Genomic DNA, 22,905 nt, shown 5'->3' with positions numbered 1-22,905 from the left:
CATTTGGGGAGAGGAAATGAATAAACAATGAAAAGAAGAAAAATCACCACACACACACACTTGACATGATGGCTGGTTCTAGGTCAGTTTTATTCAGCATTTATTTTAATTGTACAATCACACTTCACTTCAACTTAATAGGTTCCATACATTACATTTTTGTGCCATCTCAACGCCTTCATAATGAATTGCTTTTTTTGTTTTGTTGTTGTTTTCAGTCACTAATCCTTCATTAGTTCCCGACTAGCTCAGCTCCTTCTAGAAGGCTCTCTGTGTGGGGGTGACCTTGCGGCGGAGCACCGCTGCCACATTAACACAGTGCTGAGTGGACACCGCACCCCATCTCCAGCACCGCAGGAAGCGGACACCAATGACAATGGCCATAATGTGCTACAAAGTGCCGGACCACAGCCTGCCTCTCGGTGGCATAAATGAGTGTCGAGCCACCTGCTGCACGCCGAGACTGCATTACGACGGAGGTGCCAGTGGGCACGCATGCAGCTCGGATGGATTTGGGATTTGGTGTGCGCGGCGAAGCCTGACGGCAGTGCGTCCGCGACTCCCGACGCGGCGCGCTCGAGTGTTTTTTTTGTGCTGCGAGAGATTTAGCGGCGACTAGGATAAACAATTTGAGCGCGCGTTTGTGCCGGGGAAATTGAGGGGGATTCTGGGCTGCCAAGAGAAGCAGCTGTCAGATGGCTGCCTAGCGTGCCGTTCTGATCAGGCTCGTCTCGCCGCGGCGCTACACGCGCCGTCGCCAAGGCCCTCCAACAAATAAGGCAGCCTGCTGACAGCTGATCGCCCGATGCCAATGTTATCATACATTCTCCACTCGCGCGCAGGGAGTGTCGGGGGCTAACGGCACAGCCAGGTTGGTGGGAAGGTGATTTACATGTGTTCACCAAACATGGGCAGACATCTACCTGTCAGAGCTTGCTGATTTAGTAGATGGAGTTCCCATTATCTCTCTGGAGCATGCCGTCATGAGAGCATGGAGCGGTGCTTGGGTGCATAGATATTTCACTAGCCGAGCCACCTTGAGAGCCATAAACCGCCTCAAATCACAAGCCCTATTCAATGGAATGTTCAGTCTTCTGAAATGCAGAAATATATCAAACATGGTACAGCACGGAAGAGGCAATTCCACTTCACATCAATCACAAATTACTTTAAGTCTCCTGAGAGTCAAGGAACAAAACAGACTTAAATTACAGCACAAACAATGACTGGTGAAGGAACAAAACGCATTACAGGAACCCCCAGCGACACCCTGGAGAATAACCCTCAGGTTTTCTGGGCTCTTCAATAATTACAGAAATTAGACAGCGAGAGATGAAGAACGGCGAGGGCACAGCGTGACCGTTTGAAGCTGGAGGCAGCTCTCCGGCACTCCTGGAGCCCTGCCACGCAGCATCATTAAGCCACAGACACGCCGCGCTTTCATCTCCCCGTCCTTCAGCAGGCCCGCGGACACAGCCAGGCAGACCGGCCCAACACCAGCACTCGCAGTCTACAGCACGGAGATGTGCAGATCTACGCAATTCAGTGCAGCGCTAATCTACCTGTCTGAATGTGAAGCCTACTCCAATGCTGATGGTCAGTAAGACAAGAAGTATTGCTGACAAACACGAAGAATCATTTTTCGCCTACTGCAATGAAATCATGCCGTTCTGAGATTATCTAAAAACAAGTCTAAAAATGGACCCAGGTGCTTTATTTTGGGTCACACCGTTGTCAGTGAACGAAACTACAGCATAATAACTTAAAAGCCAAATAATGCATATCTACACACATCTAGTTCAATTTCAATACTAGGCGCTACATAACCCAGGCAGGCATAATAGAATGGAAGTTATGTTTGGCATAGAGGCAGTAACTTTCATCTTAGAGTAACCTTGTATCATTCAAGTCAAACAGACAAAACACTGGGGCAAAAATCAGACAAAACAAACCTTGAATGTGTCGTTTTTTCTTTTTTTTTGTTTTGATTTGTCGTTTTCACTTTCCCAAGTGATAGGGAGAGAGGGGAAAAAAATAAACTTTGGGTGACAATGCTACACATCAAGGCCAGCTTGACTGCATGGGTAAAGGAAGACAAACTCCGCAGGGAGCGTGTGTCTAATGTCTAATAATAACAACTTCTAGAAGAAGCAGTGCATCTCACACCACAGGTGACACTCAAGGGGAAACCACTGAGCAAAGAAAGCTTGTTTTCAAACGCACTAATACTGAAGCTGGAGCTGATTTCTCGGTGGAAGTCTACAGTGCACGCTTTGTCTCCCAGCCTGTACCACAGACATGCCACAATGGTGCCTTTATCAATCGGGAATGAGGTCCGAATAGACTAGCTGCAAGATTACTGTCAAGAACAACATGCCAGACTGTGAGAAGGCATTTAGAGTGATGCTACATGACCTTAACTATCTGAGGCTGATGAGAGATGCTCGTATGCTGCTATAGGTCAGCTGTGTAACAGTGTGCCATGTTCAGAGAATTCCGTAATGGTCCAGCATGTCGGAAGTGCATGTGATCAGCAAGTCTACGCGGAGCACACGCCGGTGGAGTCCTCGAAGACGGGCTGCTCCTCGATCCCTCTGGCAAACAGCTTGATCAGCTGACAGTGTGCGCTGGAAGAGAAAGGAGGGTCGCCATTAGCGTCCAGCGGAAACCGAATCAACCCAATTTGCATGGGAACCACCTGGTCCTCCACTCCACAAGCTTTATTCTGCGCGCATTGTTCTGTTAACGATGCAGTTGAATGTAACAATATTGAATAAAGGGCCATTGACTCATTACCCAAGTTAATAGTGTGAGGATATTAACATTTACTCAGGTGGTTTATTTTCCAGTAATTCCATCAAATCCTTCAATGTGTTTAATATTGAAAGCAGGGCTTAATTTATTATTTTCTTTTTTTGGCAACAGTATCGTCATCAATTATCTCAACAGTTAATTTGCTGAGTCACTTGAAGAACAATTACTGGAGAGGAAAATGCAATAAATGAATGGAGTTCTATTTTAATTAAAAGGGAGTAGAGCTTTTAACGGAGGGTAGGCTATTAAATTAGGGACATTACACGGCCATGCATCATTGAAAAAGCACAATGAAGCATAAACTAAATGATGCATTCAGGAGAGCCATCATGCTACATAAAGATTTTCCACTGATAACCACAGCTGTGTTCACACCAGCCTTACGGAATATAGAATGCTCTTTGTACTGCTTTGGCTGAGGTCCACAGCGCAGTGGCCAGCGTCCTTGTTTGAGCGCTACCGAGGGCGGTTGAGATAGTCAAAACATGAATAGGTTCATCCCAGCATGAAACCACACTGCTGTAAAAGAAGCTTTAAAACTGGCCTGTGCCCTGCCATTTGGACATTGATTACCCAACGTGAGATAAGATGGCAGATCATGTCCTCCTGAGAACCAATATCTGACTGATATGGCTATTCTAATAAACTATAAATTATTATGGTCAGCAAGTCTGCAATTGGATAGTGATGGCCAGAGATTGTGTTTTTCACTATAACAAAATAAAGCCAGAACATAACAGTAATTAGATACCATAAGCATAGCCAAAGGTAAATCACAAATAAGTTACTAATACTTTGCTAATCATTGCAGTTAACCTATTTATTACTAGACATTTTCCAAAACATTGTTTTTCTAATCACAAGCCTATTATTCCAATCACTACCAAGAGGTACTCATATGACCCCACATGATCTTGCTCAAGTCAAGTTGGTGATATAACTGCATGGCACTGCAGTTTTTATTGTGGTCACTTGTGTTCAATAGCTTGGCAGGAAGAGGCAATTGCGTTAGATGGTGATTTAATAGTTTACCTCAACAAGCCTACAGCTGATTCCAGACCGTGTACTTGCTAACAGCTCCTCCCACAGGGGCTATGTGTGAGTAGTTCTCCACCTCTGAGGAGCGGGGCTCAGCTCTGGCCTTGTGCACAGTGCAGTCAGCCTTGGCCTCTCCACCGCGTCTGCTTACCTGACTTGAATGGCAGTGTGAGGCAGAGTCTCGCCGTCGCAGCTCCAGGTGCTGTGGGCCGGGGCGCAGTCGCAGGCCGGGTGGTCACGGCAGATCTGGCCGAAGAGCCCCCTCCCTCGCTCCCGCAGGTCCAGCTCCGAATCCGCCTCCTGGTGCTTGGGCGTGAAGCGGAACCGCCGCACACGGTGCACCTCCACAAAAGAGTGATCAAACTATGGAGGGAGGGAGGGAGGGAGGAGAGGAGAGAGACAGAGGAAGTGAGAAGACTGGGAGCGCAGCACGGCTCAGTCATGGATGCCGAGGAGCCTCTAGATATTACCCTTCACCACTCCGTTCTACGCCACGGCGCTCATCTCTTCTGAGAGCGAGAGCAATTTATTCCCAATCACGCTCACTTTAGGAATCCGCCTTTTGTATTCATGCAAGATGTTTGCTTATGAGGCCTTTGGACAAACAATGAATATATTTAATGCCCACGCCTTGCTATTTGTGCTAAAATATGTATATGGTAGAACAGAGCTGCAAAGCCCTTTGAAGCCTTCTGGCGTCTCCTGCACTTCCCTTAAGTTGTGAGCCTTTCTTCCGTACTTCCTTGATGCCTATATACCTGTGAGGCTATTATTTTATTTACGATAAGTGACTAGGCAGTGTGCCTGCACTGAGGTGAACTCCAATTAATAAAAAGAAAAGGGAGAAAAAAAAAGCACAGTCAGCCATTGCTTTTGCAAGCGCAGCAGGCAGCAGTTCCCCTTTGATCTGGGAGATAGGCTTGAGTCATCTCTGGCACATGCAGCCCCAGAGACGCGTCTCCCTTACCCCGAGCTTTGAGCGTGTCAGGAACATTTCCCTGATCTAAACACATCAACGGTTCCTTTCCTCCGGACCAGAGAGGCACCCCACATTTCTGTCAAACTGATTTTAGAGCTCATTAGTCACTTACTAACATACATCCAAACATATATCCCGGTCCATAGAGATGCTTTGGGATCTCATTGGACTGAACTAATGCTTCAAGATCTCTACTTACACTGCTACAACTTCACGTATATTGCGCATATTGAGGTACCTTTGAAACTAAAGGTTTGAGCAGTTCTGCAACACAAGAGCTCCGTTCATTCACATCTGAAGCACGCACCTGGTCTTTTTTGTTGGTGTGGCGTAGCAGGTGGCGTAGGAAGTTGACGCGGGAGCATTTGTGGACGAGGATGAGGTCGGTGGTGCCGTCGGACAGGTGTGCAGCTGGCGACAGGCCTTTGGGGCTCCTTGGACAAGCACAGCTCATACTCACAGCGTTGATGCCCAAGAACTTCCCCCGGATGACCTTCCAGACATCCTTACGTCCTAACACAGAACAAGAAAGTATCAGCTCAGACAGCCGTGTCTGATGTCTCCCAATCAGCCTTAACAAATCTTAATGATTGAGAGCTTAAGCACCAGGTAACTGTGCTCATGTCAAGATGAAATTAGAAACAGGCCCCTTAGTAAATGATCCTCCACGAGCAGCATTAAATGAAAGTTCTAAAATGGATAATTATCAGGAGGGTTCATGTTCTTCCACAATCATAAAACAGACTCATGATGGAAACTCATCAATTTAAGATGGCCTCAGGAATAGAAAAAGGCAAACACAGTTTAATTGGAAACTACTGATCAAACACTGAAAAGTACAAATTGGAGGAATGTTCGCAAACTCACAATGGCTTCCTGCCTTCCATTTGACACATTTACACTTGGTGGGGGTGGGGGTGGTGGTGGTAGTAGTGGGTGGGTGTGTGTCTCATTTGCACAAAGTGACAAAGCTTTGCCCCATTGCCTTAACAGTTGTTGGAGATTTGAACACTAACACTAGTCAGAGTGACAGAGGCAGAAATGCAGCCAAGTATGGCAGAGGCACTATTTCCCTGATTAAGGGGACGCTTGCCTCGCCTTACTCCCCGCTCTCCCCGGAGGATCACAGCTCCAGGCAGCCAAGAGTGTGTGCCCGGGAAAATTAACATGTGTGGATGCCAATTAGGGACGGCAAGGACTCGGCGCTTCTCTGTAAACACCACTTATCTGTGGCTTTGGAAATAAACAAATGGAAGCTGCACTCATGCGACAACTTGCCCCCCCCCCCCCCCCCCCCCCCCCACCACACACACACACACTCCCCTTTTCATTTTTAAGGGGGGGATGTGTGTTGTGTAGACGAGAGGGTGCTGGGAGGGTAAGATAATGTGCTGTGCTGGTCTGCAGCAGGCCCAGTGGGCCGAGGCCCTCGCTGTGTGAATCACTGGCTGGGTTGCTCTCACTGTTTGGCCCCGTGTTCATGAATGGGGGCGACAGCGGCTCGGACAGATGGCAACACCGCGCTAGCGAGTGGAAAATGTGCCTTATCTGCAGACAGCGTGTTAGGGAATACCCCGTGGCACTGGCTGAGGAGGATGATGCAGCCCTTTTTTTCACCCCGTCCTCTCTATATTCTCTGTGTGTGTGTGTGTGTGTGTGTGTGTGTGTGTGTGTGTGTGTGTGTGTGTGTGTGTGTGTGTACACCAGAGAACGTCCCCAGTGGGGAACTGTGACGTGATCAGTGTGTAACAGGCAAAGCAGACTCACCAATCTCTGACACGCTGTCCTCCCCCTCCTCCTCCTCCTCCTCCTCTTCCTCACATATCTGCCTCTCCTCCAGAGGAAGGTGTCCGCTGTGCTGGCAGACGTGGCATCTGTGAGTGTGATGCGATAGGGGGTCTAATGTTAGCAACAGTATTGAACAGAGTTCACCTCCAAAATATGCACAGCGATAGCCACCGGCTGTCAGTGGGCTGGACACAGATGAAATGAACACCGTCTCTCAATGCCAGAGAGCTATGAGTCACCAACAGCACGGCCAGATAAATAAGAAATCTATTTACCCCGATCGGCATTTATGCTTGTCTCTCGGAGATCCCACATTGTCAGTGACTGGTAGGAAAGACACTGTTCCCTCATAGTAGTGATGTGACAGAAATGTCTTGACACCTACAACAGAGACACAAAAAAAACATCTCAATCGGCTAGCTCCAGGAGGTTGGGGAGATTGGTCCTTTTTCCGTGCTCTTGTGCTGCTGCTGTACCTGAGATGTCGTATCTAGTCGGCCCCATCCAGCGCTTCCTCTCGCTGTCTATGAGCAGATCTCCATAGAAACCATAGCCCAGCAGGGAGACGGAGTATCTGAGGAATGTGTTGTTGTGGTGCACTGAACACACATCTATGGGCTGGGAGTCCCCTGCAGACATAAGCAATAACATTAGCTACCAACCAGCCTGGACAGTGTCTTCAGCTTATGTCAATCATAAGAAGGACATAAAAAGTGTGTATCTTTGACAATTACAACATTAAGTGAGCACCACTGGACCGGTTAATCATATATTTACACATGCTGCTTTAATCAAGCATAACGTATACTAGGTTCTACTCCCACTGAGCATCCGTTCCCACGATGTGAGGGCTACTCCTCAGGTGTCCAGATGTCTACTCACCCACAATGATGTGCAAGGCAGAAGTCACAGGATCATTAGCGCCCACTGTTGCATAGCAGATACAGTCGGTTGAACCTGGTTAGAAACACATTTCACAGGTCAGTGCCTTAGCAGCACATTAGAGTCTCTCACTTAAGGTCATCGCAAAGAATCATAGGGAAATCAAAGGCAAAGAATCATAGGGAGGCACAGTTAGAAATAATAACAATTCAAAAATCTGGACAGTCTCTGAGGTTGGCTTTACTAAAAGATAGACACACACACAAAGAAGCCAAATTACTGAGTAACTGAAACGTAAATGTGTACAGCGCTATGCATTTTTTTGAATAAAGAAAAACGGATTCCATTTCGCGCCGACTCACAGAGCCATGACAAAGCCCAGCGTCTGAGTGCAGCTCTGCCTCTTCCAGATGTGGGCTGAGATGAGTTTTAGATGAGTTCCTCTCCCCTGAGCTCGGGATGCTAATCTAATGCCTCTCGCTCAAATAGCTTCCCTTCCAGAGAAGAGGTGAACAAATAATAGCAAGGAGAAACTGGTGCATATACAACGCAACTTTGTATTAGGAGGATTACATTAAAACCACAGTGTTTTTAAAGTCGGGGCATGGAATTCCATACTATTTACCAAATGAAAATGAATGACAATAAGATTGTTTTCTTTTTGCCAAATGTTTTAGAAAATGTTTTCAGTTGGGAGTTGTTGTTTTTTCTGAGAGGCCTGAGATGAGAATAGAGATGAAGCTCTGAGAGATATGACGTGCAGTGGAGCGAAGTCACAAGATTCCCAAAAACATACACAAACAACAAAAATGAGGAAGTTACTGCAGGCTACCTCAAGCCACACAACTGCGTTTTAAGCATTTTAAGCTGTTCTAGTTTGAATTTGCATTTGAATTTGCAACTCATATGCCAACTAAGTCATATCTATCAAGATCTTTTTAAAAAGTTTTGTGTGTATGAATTATGAGAGAACACGCTACCAAAAAAAAGGAACACAGAGGAAATATCTGAGTTTACCTCATATCTGAGAACTGAGATAAGAGACCGTGAATGGACAGAATTAGCCCTTCTGATAAGGCCTTTGATAACAGCGGAGGTTTTAACAATCCAATCAGGTACCCAGCTTGTCCTATTCATTTGTAAACTGTTCTATCGCATAATGGGATACGGTGATAAACGTGTGGGATAATCTGTCAGAGGTGCTGTTGGCAAGGACTCTCAGTACTCCTGCAATGTTGCGTGGGACTGTGACGCATTTAGGACAACGTTTAAAACATGTCCATTGAACATATTGGTACAGAATCAGGTATTGACCAATTGGGATACTGTAAATCTAGCCTAACGCTAGATACCAATAGACACGCACATTCGTGCATGCACACACATGCACACACACACAGGCACGCAAACACAACGGAAGCCTCGCGCCTTGTGCACACACTGGCAAGCTTTGGAAGACCACTTATAAGAAGCCGCTATCTGTCTGCTAAATTCAGCATTTAAGTCAACCCATCTGACCTGACACGAGACGGAAGATGTATTTGTTTTTTTCACCATGTGAAGAGAGATGATTTGGCTGTTGACAGGGCGCCTCTTCCCCCACTGCAAGGCACCCGACTAATCTCCTGTGATCATTCTCCAGCATGCTACTGGTGGGTCCAGTTGGGTAATTCATGTCATAGCAGTGGAATTTACGATGATTTAGAAAATGCCACACAACATGTGGCCGGTAATGGAATTTTGAGTGATGGATTCAGGAGGGCTCTCAGGCCTGTTGCGCTCCCACATCCCTGCCGGAGCTCAGCCACAGGGGGGGGAACGCTGATGTATGATGGCGCTCCAGAGTTTCTCTCATCATGTCCTGCTGTGTTTGGGTGGCCGTTAAGTGGCTTGGACTCACCTGCGGGAATGATACCAATCCGAATGTCGCAGGGGACAAGAGTCTCTTCGGGACAATTCTGATCCACGCCCGAGTCGCACTGCGTCCTTGATATCAGGCCATGAACAATCTCGCTGAACATGCCGTCACCGCCTACACAAACAACCCTGTGGAGAATCAGATAATATTGATCAGTTTACCGTTTGATTGGACAAGACCTGCAGCCTAATAAATGGACAAACTCGCTCTGAGACTTGTGTGTATGACCTCTAATTCATTTTTATGTTGCATCCCAGTATTTTCTCATCAAAACTCAATTAGTATTCAGTCGCACTATCCTTGCAGGAATTAGCAATAAATATTGAGTTGCTGTATTGATATGCATTGAAATGGAAATTCCGTCTGTCAAATAAGGGAAAACAATCTCCCACAGCAAATTAAGATCCCACAGGAGTGTAGAGATATCGCAAAAAGGAGCCAGAACATACCCATCATATTTCTTAAGATCAGCATCTGTTTTCAAGTGGTCTCTTGCATGATTAGCTCGCTCTGTAACTATGGAAACAAATGATAGAAGACAGTTTAGTATGCATAAAATATATGGCATGAGATCTGAATCAAAACCGTGGCATTCCTTTGCATACGGTGTCTACACAATTTGCCCACATGCATTACCATGTACAAAAAGGGAAAAATGTCTTCACTGCGGTGAGAAACATAGAGCCCTCCTCTAAACAGACTTCTGTGTGTGTGTTGTGCCAGTGACATTCACAGCCCATGACTCATAGCCATATTATTAGCCAGATCTGAAATCTACCACTGTCCAAAGCTCTTCTATACTGTATTCGCTTGTGCATGTCTGCCTTTCCTCTTTTAGTCCAGTCTCTGGAGACACTCTAAACTAAATGTCCTGCAGGAAGCTGAGTGGGTGCTCTGATGCATATTAGTATGCTGCTCCCAAACACAGTTTCTCTCACTGGCCACTGAAAACATAGCCTGGCCCTGCCCACCTACCAGGCTTGTGCAAAATTCAGAATTGAACTGAAAATGACTCCTAAATTCCAATTCAATTCTTGAGGTCAAAAACAGGATGTAGAATTACAGGAAGTAGAATGGTTGGTAGGCTACAAGCATGCAACCTATCCAGTATTAATATTTAACCCCTCAACACGAGTTCTGTTCTAGCCAGGTTGTCAGCAGTTTTTTTGTCTGTCCATTTTAACACTATATTCTTAAAAATGGTAAAAGCTGTCAGTGTCACCCTATTTCTTTTTTAGAAGACACAAATAGGTAAGATATCAGGGTGGTTGTCAAGACGATGTTCTTTCCTCCAAAACCTCTATCAATCAGTACCCCGATCTATGAGAATGAGTCAAGCCAAGTTTAAAGCTTGTAGGGAGAGACATGCAATGCTGCACAAGTTATAATACTTATTCTTAAGGTGAAAATGTAGAACTGTAGATGATGGTGTATAGTGCTATTTAACTTCACTCATGTACCAGGTTGTGACACAAATTATATTTAATGGACATATTACTATAGTTATTAATTCAATCCAAACATAACTGCTCTCTCACTTCATAGGGTTAGGGGTTAATAACTAGTTAGCATGAATAACTTTGTAATAGTTGTATGGCAAAGGTATGTTTTCCCCCTGTAAAACCCGGGAAGTTAACTTAACTCAAATTATTTGAGTACTGTAAAGCCTGGGAAGCTAACTTATCTGAAATTATTTGAGTAAACCGGATGCCTTGACATTTGAGTTTGGTAACTCATTTAATTTAAGTGTAAATAAGGAATTCAACTGAGTTATTAGTATACAGTATGTATTGCATTTTGTGTTGGGATATCTTAAAGGAGTCAAGTAAACTATACTCATTTTATTCACCTACTGTAATATCAACTTGAGTGAATTATTTGCTTTCCACTCATTTCAAGTAAATCATCACTAGTAGACAAGTAAGAAATATGCATACACAAAAAAATGCATTGCCATGAATTGAATTCTACTTCCGGTCATTCCAATTCAACTTCCTGTGGGGCAGGGCCAATTCAATTAAAATTCCAATTCCAATTCAAGAATTGAACAGAGGCCAATTCTAAAATTCGAAATTGTGCACAAGCCTGCCACCTACGTAGATCTTCTTTCAGGGAGATCTAGTCTGGAACACCATAGTTCATAAGAAAAATGTCTGACCAATCAGAGAAGGGAAGACAAAACCAAAATTTTGATAAACAGAAGCAGCAACACCAGCAAACATCAAAGAATGCAGTTGGAAAAATGCAGAAATGTGTCTACAGCAAAGGTAGACCCACATGCTTTGTAAACGTTTCCCCAATCGAGTCACCAGACTGTATCTTCGTGGATACTGTTTCAGGCATTTCAGGCTACTGCAATCATGCATATTTCATGCATCAGGCCTACTCAAAGGGTGGTGGGGGTGGTAGCTGCACATTACATAATCTCATGAGCTGTTTAGCCTTCTACAGTGTGTTTGTAGCGTTACAAGATTTCCATTTTGATAAGACCAGTCACATCTGCATGTCCACATTCCAGCCCGGTGAGATGCCAAGGAAAGTAGTTGTCATAGTAACATGACTTGTGTCGGCCAAATTGAGTTTACACCAAGTTATTGGCCTCAGGTGATAGCCTCAGGTGATGTCCAATGTCTAAGCTTATCTGTCTACAATCTGATGATTTACATCAAAGGTTCTGAATTCATTCAGCATTACACAAAAAAGCAAATCACAAATGCAATAAGAATACCATGTTCTGACATATGAAGAATATTTAAGGAAATTAAATGTCTATGGTATGTGTGTAATAATATATATGAGATTTCCCGTTATCTCTCTGCAAGCTATGCTCCGAGTCTTCTTACTGCAGTACTGTGCGAAAACATGCCAGTTAGATTCTACTCCTAAATTAAGTGTCAGCAATTTTCACTTTTGTACGTAACCTTCAATGTATGTGCATACCTCAATATGCATGAATCTATGTATGAGCCTCTGTGAAGATAAATGGTATGGTGATTGGTCATTTCCTCTCTTTTTCTTCACAGAAATCACCCTACTCTATCAGATGATAGGCAGTGGGTATAGATAAACTGGTATAGTCAGATTCCATCTAATTTAAACAGTTATAGGGAGTGAAGCTCTCCATTTTGTCAATACGCTTAGTTCATTTGATGTGCAGCAAAAAATCATCAGGAATAAAAATGGGAGAGGATATATGCAAAATGTAAAATGTCCAATTCCCCATGATTGCATGATGCCAGTGTCCTGAACCATCTATGGCTTTCCAGAAACCACAGCAAAAATCTAATGTGTTGGGACTTCGCTCCTTATCAACCATCCAAACTTTCATTACAGAGGCTGACTGACAGCTAGAGCTTTAAAATAAGATCATATTCTCGAGGGTGTTTGGAAGGCAAGGCCATTTGCCAACAGAGATCTATTTGCAGGTAATAAAAGCTCATTTTTTATTTAAATGTTAATGCAGGCCAATAACAGGAGCTCACCAATCACGTCAGTGGAAATTGAGGCACGGGAAAAGATCGGGGCGACTTTCTGGTCGTAAATCCGCTTCCCTTGTTGTTTTCCTCCGAAGGGATTGATGTACACCAGCAAGCGCTTCGGTCTGTAGGCTGCACAGTGAGGACAGAAACACAGTCATTACATGCGAGACAATTTGTTTGACAGCAGCATTTTTTGGTCTGACAGCACCCTCATGAAGCTTTCATTAACCAACAAACTTTATGTCATCTCTCCCTGAAAAACATGGCTGACTGAGTTTCTCCAACTGATAAATGGAGGAGGGAGCGCATGTGCAAAAACAAGATAGGATTCTGGACTAACTCTGTCATTATTTTCCAACACAATGGCAAAAATGTCCAATGACAGAGACTAGACTAGCAATTGCACACGGTATAGAGCACAGAATTATATCATATCAGCCACACGACACCGTGCCACCACAAGATTTAAATGAATCCATTTACTCATACATGAAACCCTGTAAGCAGAACCCTACCTTTCATATATGGTAAATCTGTAACAGGGTTTGAAATGTAATTTTCTAATGTAATCACCTGCCTCTTCTTCATGCCCACAGACAAAAACACATTCTAGAAACAGATGGAAGAGTATGGCAACATGTCATCATGATCATACAGTACATCATCACAACTGAGAGCACTTTCTAGCCCTGCAATACTCCCATTCTACAGTACCTACTTCTGCTTTAATTAGATAAACAATTACACATCTCATCTTGTGGACATAATGTCTTCTCTCTTTCAGCAGTTCAAGTGGATACAGGGCATCACAACCTTTTTATGGACTACGGATTAAGGATTTGGTGAGAATTCAAAATTGAGTTATCTTTAGAAACCTGACATTTAAGCCTCACCCTGCCAAATGTCCTCACTAGACTGGGATGGTAGAGGATTACAACGGTGAAAAGCCAAGTTCATGAGTATGGCGAATGTGACATTCTATAAAACCTTTACTACTCCAGCAGGTCAACCAATACAAACGTGACAAAAGTGTTATCAGAAAGATAGTCCTATGCCATGAGCTATTCTACATGCTACATGCACCCCCACAGCCTTAAGCACACAAATGTAAGGACACAGTTCTCACCAATGTTAGATTAATGGCAAATGAGTGGAATACCCATTTTAGTAAATAAACCGAGAATCTGGTCAATATATGTGCTGAATGGAGTCTACTGCAATACTCCAGTAAGATGATGACAAGATCATTTGAGACACAATTTATTATGCATTTCTTTCATTTTATTGAACATTTAATTTCATCTAGGTGTAGATTTATTTTAAGCTTTCACTATTCACATGACTGCAGACTGCAACAACGCTATTGAGAGAGACAGAGGAGCTAAATGAACAGGATGATCTGACGTCATGGAGAGGACAGCAGAGAGGACCTACTCAAGAGAAAGAGCTGCTCCTCAATGGTCTGGATCCACTGCTGACAGAGGCCCCAGTCTGGGCAATGGAAAGTGACACTCCTGCATCGCCAGCGGTGCTGCCTTGTTCTGTCCACATAGAACACTGAAGACACACACACAACGAACAAGAAAGAATGACAATTAAGAAAGAAATGGAGAGAGCACCAGAGATAGACAGTGGACAGAAGCATAGGAATGGGAGAAGGTGAGGGAAGAGGCCCAACTTCAGAAACTAGGTGAGAGATCACCTTGATCACCATCTGTCTTTGTGGCCAGTACATTACAGAACAGGACAGATCAAATGTGCCCAGGCTGGGCCCTCATGAGACGGGCATAGATTAGCATCAGTACAGCTGGGTGGCATCTCTGGCATACCTGTGAACGCCGGCGGTTGATAGGACTCCTCGGGGCTGCGGGGGACTCTGTGCCATTTCCCAACATTCTTCTTGTGCCTCTCCTCAGCTGTCTCCTGGACAGCTATTATCTCGCACACAGGAACACTGTGGCTGCCAGCTGAAAGAGACACCAGCAAATGTTAATGGCCTCCGGCCATGACTCTAAATGTGAAATAAGACTAAACTCAAGATGGCCAAATCCTTTCTGTGCGACCTTGCAGGGATGTTGTAATTCTTTTAAATGGACTACTTGGCTCGCTGTGAAAAAATTCAATTCAACAGTCAATGTCTTCAACCTAACACCAGCCGTCTGGCAGAGTGGAATAGTGCTGCAGCACAGAGAGAGAATGTAAACCCAGGCTCTCCATGTATAGCCTATATCATCAGACAAAAGCAGCATCTATCATAAACACAGTAGCTGGGGGGAGGGGAGCGTGTTTTCCACATGTTATATAACATGTTTACATTACAGAACAGCTTTCCACTGCATGCACTGCGCTTCTTCAACCTCTTCTAGTGTGCTATTCTACCACCACCGTATAAATAGCAGAGCAGAATAATAAAAGAAAAGCCAGATCATTTGTCAGCATATTCAGTTTTGGCCACCATTCTCACTGCCAGAGTGTCTACTGTAGAACATACGAGACCGACTGCAGAGCAGATGGCCAGGGTGCACGCAGCACTAAGCTGCCAACTAGGACAGGATGCCTAGCAACGAGCCAAAATGTCCTCTTTTGGAGGTTTTTTCACCTACCCAGTTGTCAGTTTTGTGCAAGTTATGTGTGTTTTGTGATTTATGTGAATTGCTGCTGCTGCCACACTGCAATTTCCATTTGGGGGATCAATAAAGTGATCTATCTATCATCAAAACCCAAAGGTTGAAGAGCTTTCAAACTGCAGGTGTGTCCAACAGTTAATAAGCACAAAGTACAATATGGTGCAGTGAAGCCATACAAAACCATGATAAAAAAAACTAACAGCCCTGACTGCACTTGAAATGGGGGAAAATTCTGCTGAAGATGCAGCACACAATTTCATTTTGGTTTTGCAAAAGGATGCTGTTATTTTCCCTCAACGGCCAATCAAATCACATCCCTCCCGTCTGTGGTCCTTAAGCAGGTAAGTTGAACCATAGGGAGTGGAACCATAGCTATAAAGTGGAACTGTTTATGGCCTGGTGAGCCACTTTGTTTCCTATTTACAGCGCCAGCGCAGACAGCTAGGGGACATGGAGAGGTCATTAGCTGAATTTGACAAAAAGTGTATGCAATTAGAAGCATGGCCTACACCTTTAAACAAACTACAGTGAACTATATACTGTAGATGGTCAGCCACAAGCTTGCTGATGGGCCTACTACTGAAGTTACCTTTAAAAAAAAAATAATTACAGATAGCCATGCTTCATAAGTCATGTGTATTCATAAAATAAATCTGCCATTCTGAAAATGGATTGAAACTCAAAACATGGAGCATTTCATTTCTCCTCTACGAAACACTTCGACTGTCATTAATTTAGCCTCTGAAAAGGAATTTTAGCAATTCAAAACACCAGTCCTGCCAGTGTGGGTGGAAGCATATGACCAGCTTTACTATGGCCTGTTTTTGCAACAGTGAGACTAGAGTGACATGAAGTAAAAAGGGGTTTTCAGAGAGAGGCTGGACCAGGGCTAGCTTAGTGGATATTTGGGCAACAGAGTGCTTAACATGAGTGTTGTGACATTTGTGTTTACATCAAACTGGCTATTCATTCATTCTGCTGCTATTTTGAAAGTTATCTTAAGTTGTTCTCTGTGAAACAGAGAAACAAGAATCTTAACCAACTAGTTGCTTTGTTCACATCAATGCTTCAATCTCTTAGGTAATGTGATGTGAGGGATTTGGAACTGCTCCATCAGTCATGCTGGAAACTACTATAATCTTATCAGCAAGAAGGAACAACCATTGAATAGCAGATATTTCAGTACACTTTCACTTTGAGGTGATGCCTGAGGTTATGCAATGAGAAATAACACCAAGACAATGCCATACAAGACATCTCAGCTATTCTCTTCCATATTTTTAGGAGCATGGGACTTTCAAAATACTTTTTAATAAGATGTTAATAAATCAACAGCCAAACTTCTTCTTTCCAGAATGCTTAAGCTGCTTATTCTATATTTAGACATTTGCCTCTGGCAGATAGTGGGAGGTGCAGTAAGCCTCATTTTTGTTGATGGAAAGATGCACGGCGGTGAGTCAATAGTTCCCTGACTGAGCATGTTTGGCGGAGCCAGGAATTCACACTGTTGTGTCACATGAGCATTAATCTTCAATGATTGGTAAATGTACAGTGTGTGGTTTGTTTGAAGCTTTTAGTGTGGTGTTGGGGCAAATGAGCATAATAGAGGCTTCAAGTAACAGAAAAAAACATAATATACAACAACACTGAACGGGGTCAGAGGAAATGGCACAGAACAATGACTGACATTCCAATGCATCCCAGTCAAATCCCATCCCAGCGGGTGTCTTTAGGTCAGGAATGGAGTCAATGTTTACCCACAGTTGGGCATAATGAACAATCATAGAGGCGTCCTTTTAAGATAATAAGTTACTAGTGTAACCTATTACAAAACACAAACAGGCCCTCTTGATCTAGACTTAATCCTTGGCAGCTAGGTCTAATCCTGTACATATGACACACCGACACAGTAGAATGAGGCAACACTAAGGCAATGGTATCAAATATCAGGTAATTAGGTGATAATGTAAATTACTTTGGCAGTCTTACACTTGTATGACAATATTTGAATATTATACTTTGATTAGCCAAAGCAATTGTTTTAATGGACAAGAACAGTGCGTCTATTTCACCATGGGCAAATGAAACCTGACATGACACGAAACCTGACACGTTCTGGCATAACTTCCAGTTCGATAAAACCATGGAAACTGTGTCTCAAGTTGGTCACATCACTAAAGCCTAATACTTTTCGAAAATAGTTCATATCTGCCTGGGATAAAATGTTCAAAATAATTTACTTTCAGGTGAGATATTACACACACACACACACACAAAAAAAACATGTGACATTGAGATCAGAAATTTGTCTCAAAGCTGAATGACTGTAGGATAGGGTATACATTATTTTTCTCTAGCTGCTGATATTTCTAGATGTTGTGTGTGTAGCACTCAACACACTCAACCTTCAATATGGACGGGAGCGTTGCCAAAAATAAGCCTCCTAGCAAGTTAAACATCTCCTTCAGTCCAAAAGCTTGTTGAATGAGAGGATTCCTGGTTATGTCCTTTCATAGATATATATATATATATCTATGATGTCCTTTAAATAAGAGTGCATAAATGCTTTGGATGTTCCATTGAGTGAAAAAAGATTGCGTGACAAAGATTTAAATTGTTTATAGAACATGCAATCAAAGCATAATGAATAGATTAATATTTGGTCAGGGATATCCAAACTTAAGACCTCAGCATAGCTCAGCGCATAATCAGCGTACCCACACCGTGTGATTGTGCTGGGAACATGACAAGAAACACACACCCTGGCTTTCCAGGTAAATCACCAGGAAAAAGCAAGCACAAACAAAAGTCCAGTTGGGAGGTGCATTTGTGACATTATGTAGCACAGTGTTTATTCAGTCTCTTCTTTCCTTCGGCCCCAGGCACTCGATCACCAGAGATGAATAAAGAAGAGTCGTACCCTTCCACAGCTCAGTTGTCTCTCCTATTCTTATGTCTACTGCCACAGAGAGTCTCTTGCAAAACAGATGAGACTGGCTGCATAACAGATGGTTTGAGTACACACTGCTCTAAGCCGTCAACATTGACAGGAAACCACCTGGCTGTGGCTACCACAAAGTAGGTCTTAAAGGAGTCTCAGACACTCCAGAAAAAGTCTGGGACAGAGAGTAAACAGGGTAAAGTGGTGTAAACATTTAGTCATGACTAGTGAACAACAACAACAAAAAAAAATAATAAGTTCTACTGAATGGATGACAGCACTGTACGTAATAATCTTCAATTACCAAAGCCTAGAGATTGCTTACATTTTCTATTACTAACCAAAAGTAAATTTTTCAGAGAAGGAAGGAAACCCAATCACCAAGCCCTTGGGCAAACCTATAAATCTTAGCATTGTATTTCAGGAACATAAAGGTCAAGGTCTTCACAGTTCACACATTTATTTTACAAAATGATCGTACACTGTTCATAATCATAAAGCCATTTCAAGTAAAGCAGCATATATCCTACATACCATTTGGGTAGATTCAAGAACATCACTAGTACTATCAGGCTACTGAAGTTGAAGTACTAACTATTTGTGATGTTATAAAACATCACAAGCCAGTAGTTAGTTTTTCAATAGCTTGATAGTTTCTAAATCAACTTTGCAAATGATTAATGGGGTCAAGGTTTAAACGAGAAAACAATGGTGATTGCAGTCCTTTACTGCACGAATCGGGGGCATCAGATTAATATGCAAGCTTCCCTATGCTCCATGCCAGCTCAGCAACTAATTTGTTTGTGTGAGGCCTGAAAAACAACATCTGGTATTTTCTCTTAACTGACCTTGGCTAGTAGTGTAACAGGCTTGATGGGTGACCAATTCTGTAAAAATTGACTGGTAAAAGTAGACACATAATTTTTATAGTCAGAATGTCTGATTTCAGAGTCATTTCAGGGCATGCTTACTGGGTTGCCAATGTAATGTCCAATACACATCCCATCCCATAGTGTCCAAAAAAATCCCATGATCTGAACCCAATCCCAACCACATGCAGTGACGACAATCTACTGTAAGTGTCAACAGTCCATGCATTGCCATTTCTCTGTTCAGTGTAGAGTAGAGCCTGTCTACCAAGTTGTGTTTTTCAGCTGTACCTCCAATCTTTTCTGAGATTGCATCAGGTGCTTCTAATTCTGAAGCCTGTGCCAATCATGGAAGTTGCCAGAAGGTCTACTGAAGTCCTCTCCATAACGAGTCTGGTAGAGCTGAAGAGGAAGCTACTACTGCTGTCGATATTACTGCCAAAAAGATGCTTCCATTCCAGAATCTTGTTCAACTGGCATCAGATGCCCTGCTAATCTTTCTTTTGTCTGACTGTTGAGGAACAAGTATGGAAAACTATACAAAGGACAAGTCACAAAATGTCAGGTGTGACCAGTGTGTCAGATGTCACCAGGTGTGACAGCCCACGATAAAGAGCTTCAACATTAAGTGTTGCCCATAATAACAGTACAATAACAATGACAATTTCATCCCTAGGGCCTATACCATACCATATGCATAACTGTCGTTTTCGTAAGCAAAGTATACTTGTACAATAGGTGGACCTCACAAAACAAAGTAGGCCTACAAAGATATTGTTGCCAATGGCTAGCCTAGCTTTGTCATGAGAATCTACTGCAACCTCAGGAGAAACTAGAGAGCATGTGGGCCAGAGGCCTTCGAGAGATAACCAAAGAAAACACATTCCAAAATGAAATACTGGTGACCAACTCAAGCGTGACTATAATTGTCCGATAAAGTCATGACTTACAAATAAAATATGTCACGCATGTTCTCTGAGAAACAACGTTACTCAGACTAAATGAAGACTTGTTCACCTTGAGCAGATAGTTGTATATTAAACATACGATAATGTGAATTCGATATTCTACTTTGTAAAAACGGGCACAACTGCAAGTGGTAACAAATACCATCTGGACTTATCTGACAGCTGTCTACTTTCACAAATTCTAAACCGACCATTGGCTGACAAAAGAAAAAAAGACTATTTGACATTTTAAAAATGTATGTTGTGATGCTTCTTTGGACAACGATGTTCCCTACAATGTTATTCAAAACGTTAGCTGCTTATTTCAGTCGCTGCCTCAACTCCTTTCTCATCGCACAACAAAGGAATTGTTCGGTATGCAATGCATATTTGACCAACTATTAGCTTACCAGCTTTGCAGGTGTTCCAGTTGCTTCCAGGTGCACGTTTTTTGTTGGGTTCTGTCTCCTTCCACGCGAAAACAACGCTGTTTAAAGTGACATCGTATACCCTGTTTTGCAGCCAGAGCCGCGATAACAGTAGTCTTGGTGGCTTTTCCATTAGCTAGCTACTTTATCGCGTCCCAGCAAATGGCATAGGATGGAGAGAACGCTTGTTATCTACATTCCCCCATTTGTGAAGTGATGAGCCGCATGTCTGTAAAATCAATCACCGTGTTCACTGTACAATGTATCTACATTCGATATTAACCTTATTTGCTGGTCTCACGCGTGGCGTTTTTGATTAACCACGTAGCGGTTTTCTCGGAGCAAAAGCAAGAGAAGAAGGTTTCAGACGTGACGTCATTGCGTAATCATATGGGAGGAGCAAACCTGTCAAAACTCCTTCCTAATGGAACTGCCTGCCATTACAATTCCATCGATAATTGAATAACCTGTGGAATAACCATGGCCACTTTGTATCTATATCCATGACAGTCTCCTTCTGTGATAAGTCACCCACTGGAATATTAAAGCACTTGCAGTATTTTTGATGCACCACGGTGTATGGAATAAAACAATTCAGTTCAGGCAGTGCATTTATGTCGTTAACTTTTTCATTCCTCATCATCAGTTGAGAATCTCTAATATCTTGCTGGTAATTGCTTGAAATATATTGCTGTCAGTGGTAGTTGTCAAACCAGTGGATGGCAACAGTGATCATAGTTCATTTACTTTTGACTCAAGTGAGATTTTGGAGATTTGCCTTCCGTATGTACGTCCACGGTGGCATGGTTCTTCCCATGGCATCAATACAGGCTTTTCCTATCTACGCGGTACCTTGTACGCTGTCTCAAGCGCTGTTTATCTACTTGTTGTAGATCTTACTTGTGATTGGACGATTGGTAGACGATGTTGGTAGAACCAATCATAGAGTGACTTACTCACAGTCGGCCGAATCAACATGGCGGCTTTCTGAGTTTATGAAGAAAAGCTAAGGTGTAATTTAACACTATACACATATTTTCAGTGTATTTGAAATTGTATTTTTGTCATTGATGACTTAATGAACAGCAGAAAGAAAATGTCAAGTGAAGGCAATAAGAAACAGTTCTGGAAAAGGAACACAGCAAAGGTCCCTGGCAGGTAAGTGACGTGGTCAAGCCAGTAAGTTAGCCGACATATTAGCAATCTTGCTAGCGGGCATATTGGTAGCAAGCCAACGTTAGGTTGTTTTGGACAGCGTTATACTGAATGTTTGTCTTTAATGTTAAAACCGACAATGCACCAGTGACTTCTGAACGCATACGTTACGTTAATATCAATCATTCATTCGTGCCTGATATGTTTGACATAGACATCACATCATAATGGTAGCTAACGTTATCTAGCTAATATTAGCCTACTTGTCATGTCAGGTAACTTATCCAGCTAAAATCATTGGCTTTCTTGTGGGGAAATTAACCAATTATAGTGTAGTCTTGCGAACGATTAAGGATGGTTTAGTTGATGTCACTTGGGTAACTGGACAGTAAACGCCTCACGTAAGACACCAGTAAAGTTTGTGGCATGCCATTAGACTAATCAGTTTGTTTTCTGTCTTGCTGACGAACTAACAGTTTATCTAGCAACATGTCTTGAGTTTCACGATAGGCAGTGCTTTTTAGACTTCATAATCTCATTTGCTTCAGCCCAAGTTGTGTATGTTACACAGGAGAGTAGCAGCTAGCCGCTTGTGAATTATGTGTAGTTATCCCCTAACAAGTAATTGTAACATTGCTTCAGGTTTTAGCTAGCTCAGGCATCCCAATCAGCTGTTAAATATAGAAATTGGTATCGGTCTTTCGCGTCAAAAACAGGTAGGCTATCTGTTGATGGCTGTTTGATTTACTGGCATCTATGGAACTTATCTTTAGTCAGTTTGGCAATTAAGCAGCAACTCTTCAGCGACGTGCAGACTTGGTCACATTAAACAGCTTCTTAGTTCATTTCATAATTGTGATTAGTGATGGTATGACATGATCATCACGGAACCTGTTGTCAGGTGTATCTAGATGATTAAGCATTTTCCTTACACAGTTTTGTTTTCTGAAACATCTAGCCTATTTGTATTTTGTAATAAAATAACACACTTAAAGAAACGACTGAAACTCCCCACCTCACTATGAAGTGTATGTCAATAA

General features: G+C 42.9%; 2 protein-coding genes across 4 annotated transcripts in view; one reads left to right on the top strand and one right to left on the bottom strand.

The window, feature by feature from the left end:
* Nucleotides 1-60: 60 nt before the first annotated feature.
* Nucleotides 61-21,071, bottom strand: cerk (ceramide kinase). The gene is made up of 13 exons (XM_062517544.1): nt 20,693-21,071; nt 14,728-14,865; nt 14,333-14,455; nt 12,902-13,027; nt 9,869-9,935; nt 9,402-9,547; nt 7,502-7,576; nt 7,096-7,248; nt 6,895-7,000; nt 6,599-6,705; nt 5,139-5,344; nt 4,004-4,215; nt 61-2,627 (listed from the first exon to the last, which is right to left on the bottom strand). Exons 1-13 carry the CDS (start codon nt 20,841-20,843, stop codon nt 2,540-2,542), a joined length of 1,698 nt encoding a protein of 565 aa, XP_062373528.1. The 5' UTR covers nt 20,844-21,071; the 3' UTR covers nt 61-2,539.
* A 610-nt stretch (nt 21,072-21,681) lies between these two features.
* Nucleotides 21,682-22,905, top strand: part of tbc1d22a (TBC1 domain family, member 22a) — a 91,004-nt gene continuing 89,780 nt past the window's right edge. For all 3 annotated transcript variants that reach the window (XM_062518131.1, XM_062518132.1, XM_062518130.1), the window contains exon 1: nt 21,682-21,868. In XM_062518131.1, the coding sequence (XP_062374115.1) occupies nt 21,789-21,868 (80 nt within the window). In that variant the 5' untranslated portion in view covers nt 21,682-21,788. The remainder of the gene's footprint in view (nt 21,869-22,905) is intronic.

This window comes from Sardina pilchardus, chromosome 17 (genome assembly GCF_963854185.1).
Source record: "Sardina pilchardus chromosome 17, fSarPil1.1, whole genome shotgun sequence".
NCBI classification, from domain to species: domain Eukaryota; kingdom Metazoa; phylum Chordata; class Actinopteri; order Clupeiformes; family Clupeidae; genus Sardina; species Sardina pilchardus.
This window is presented reverse-complemented; position numbering and strand designations above follow the sequence as displayed.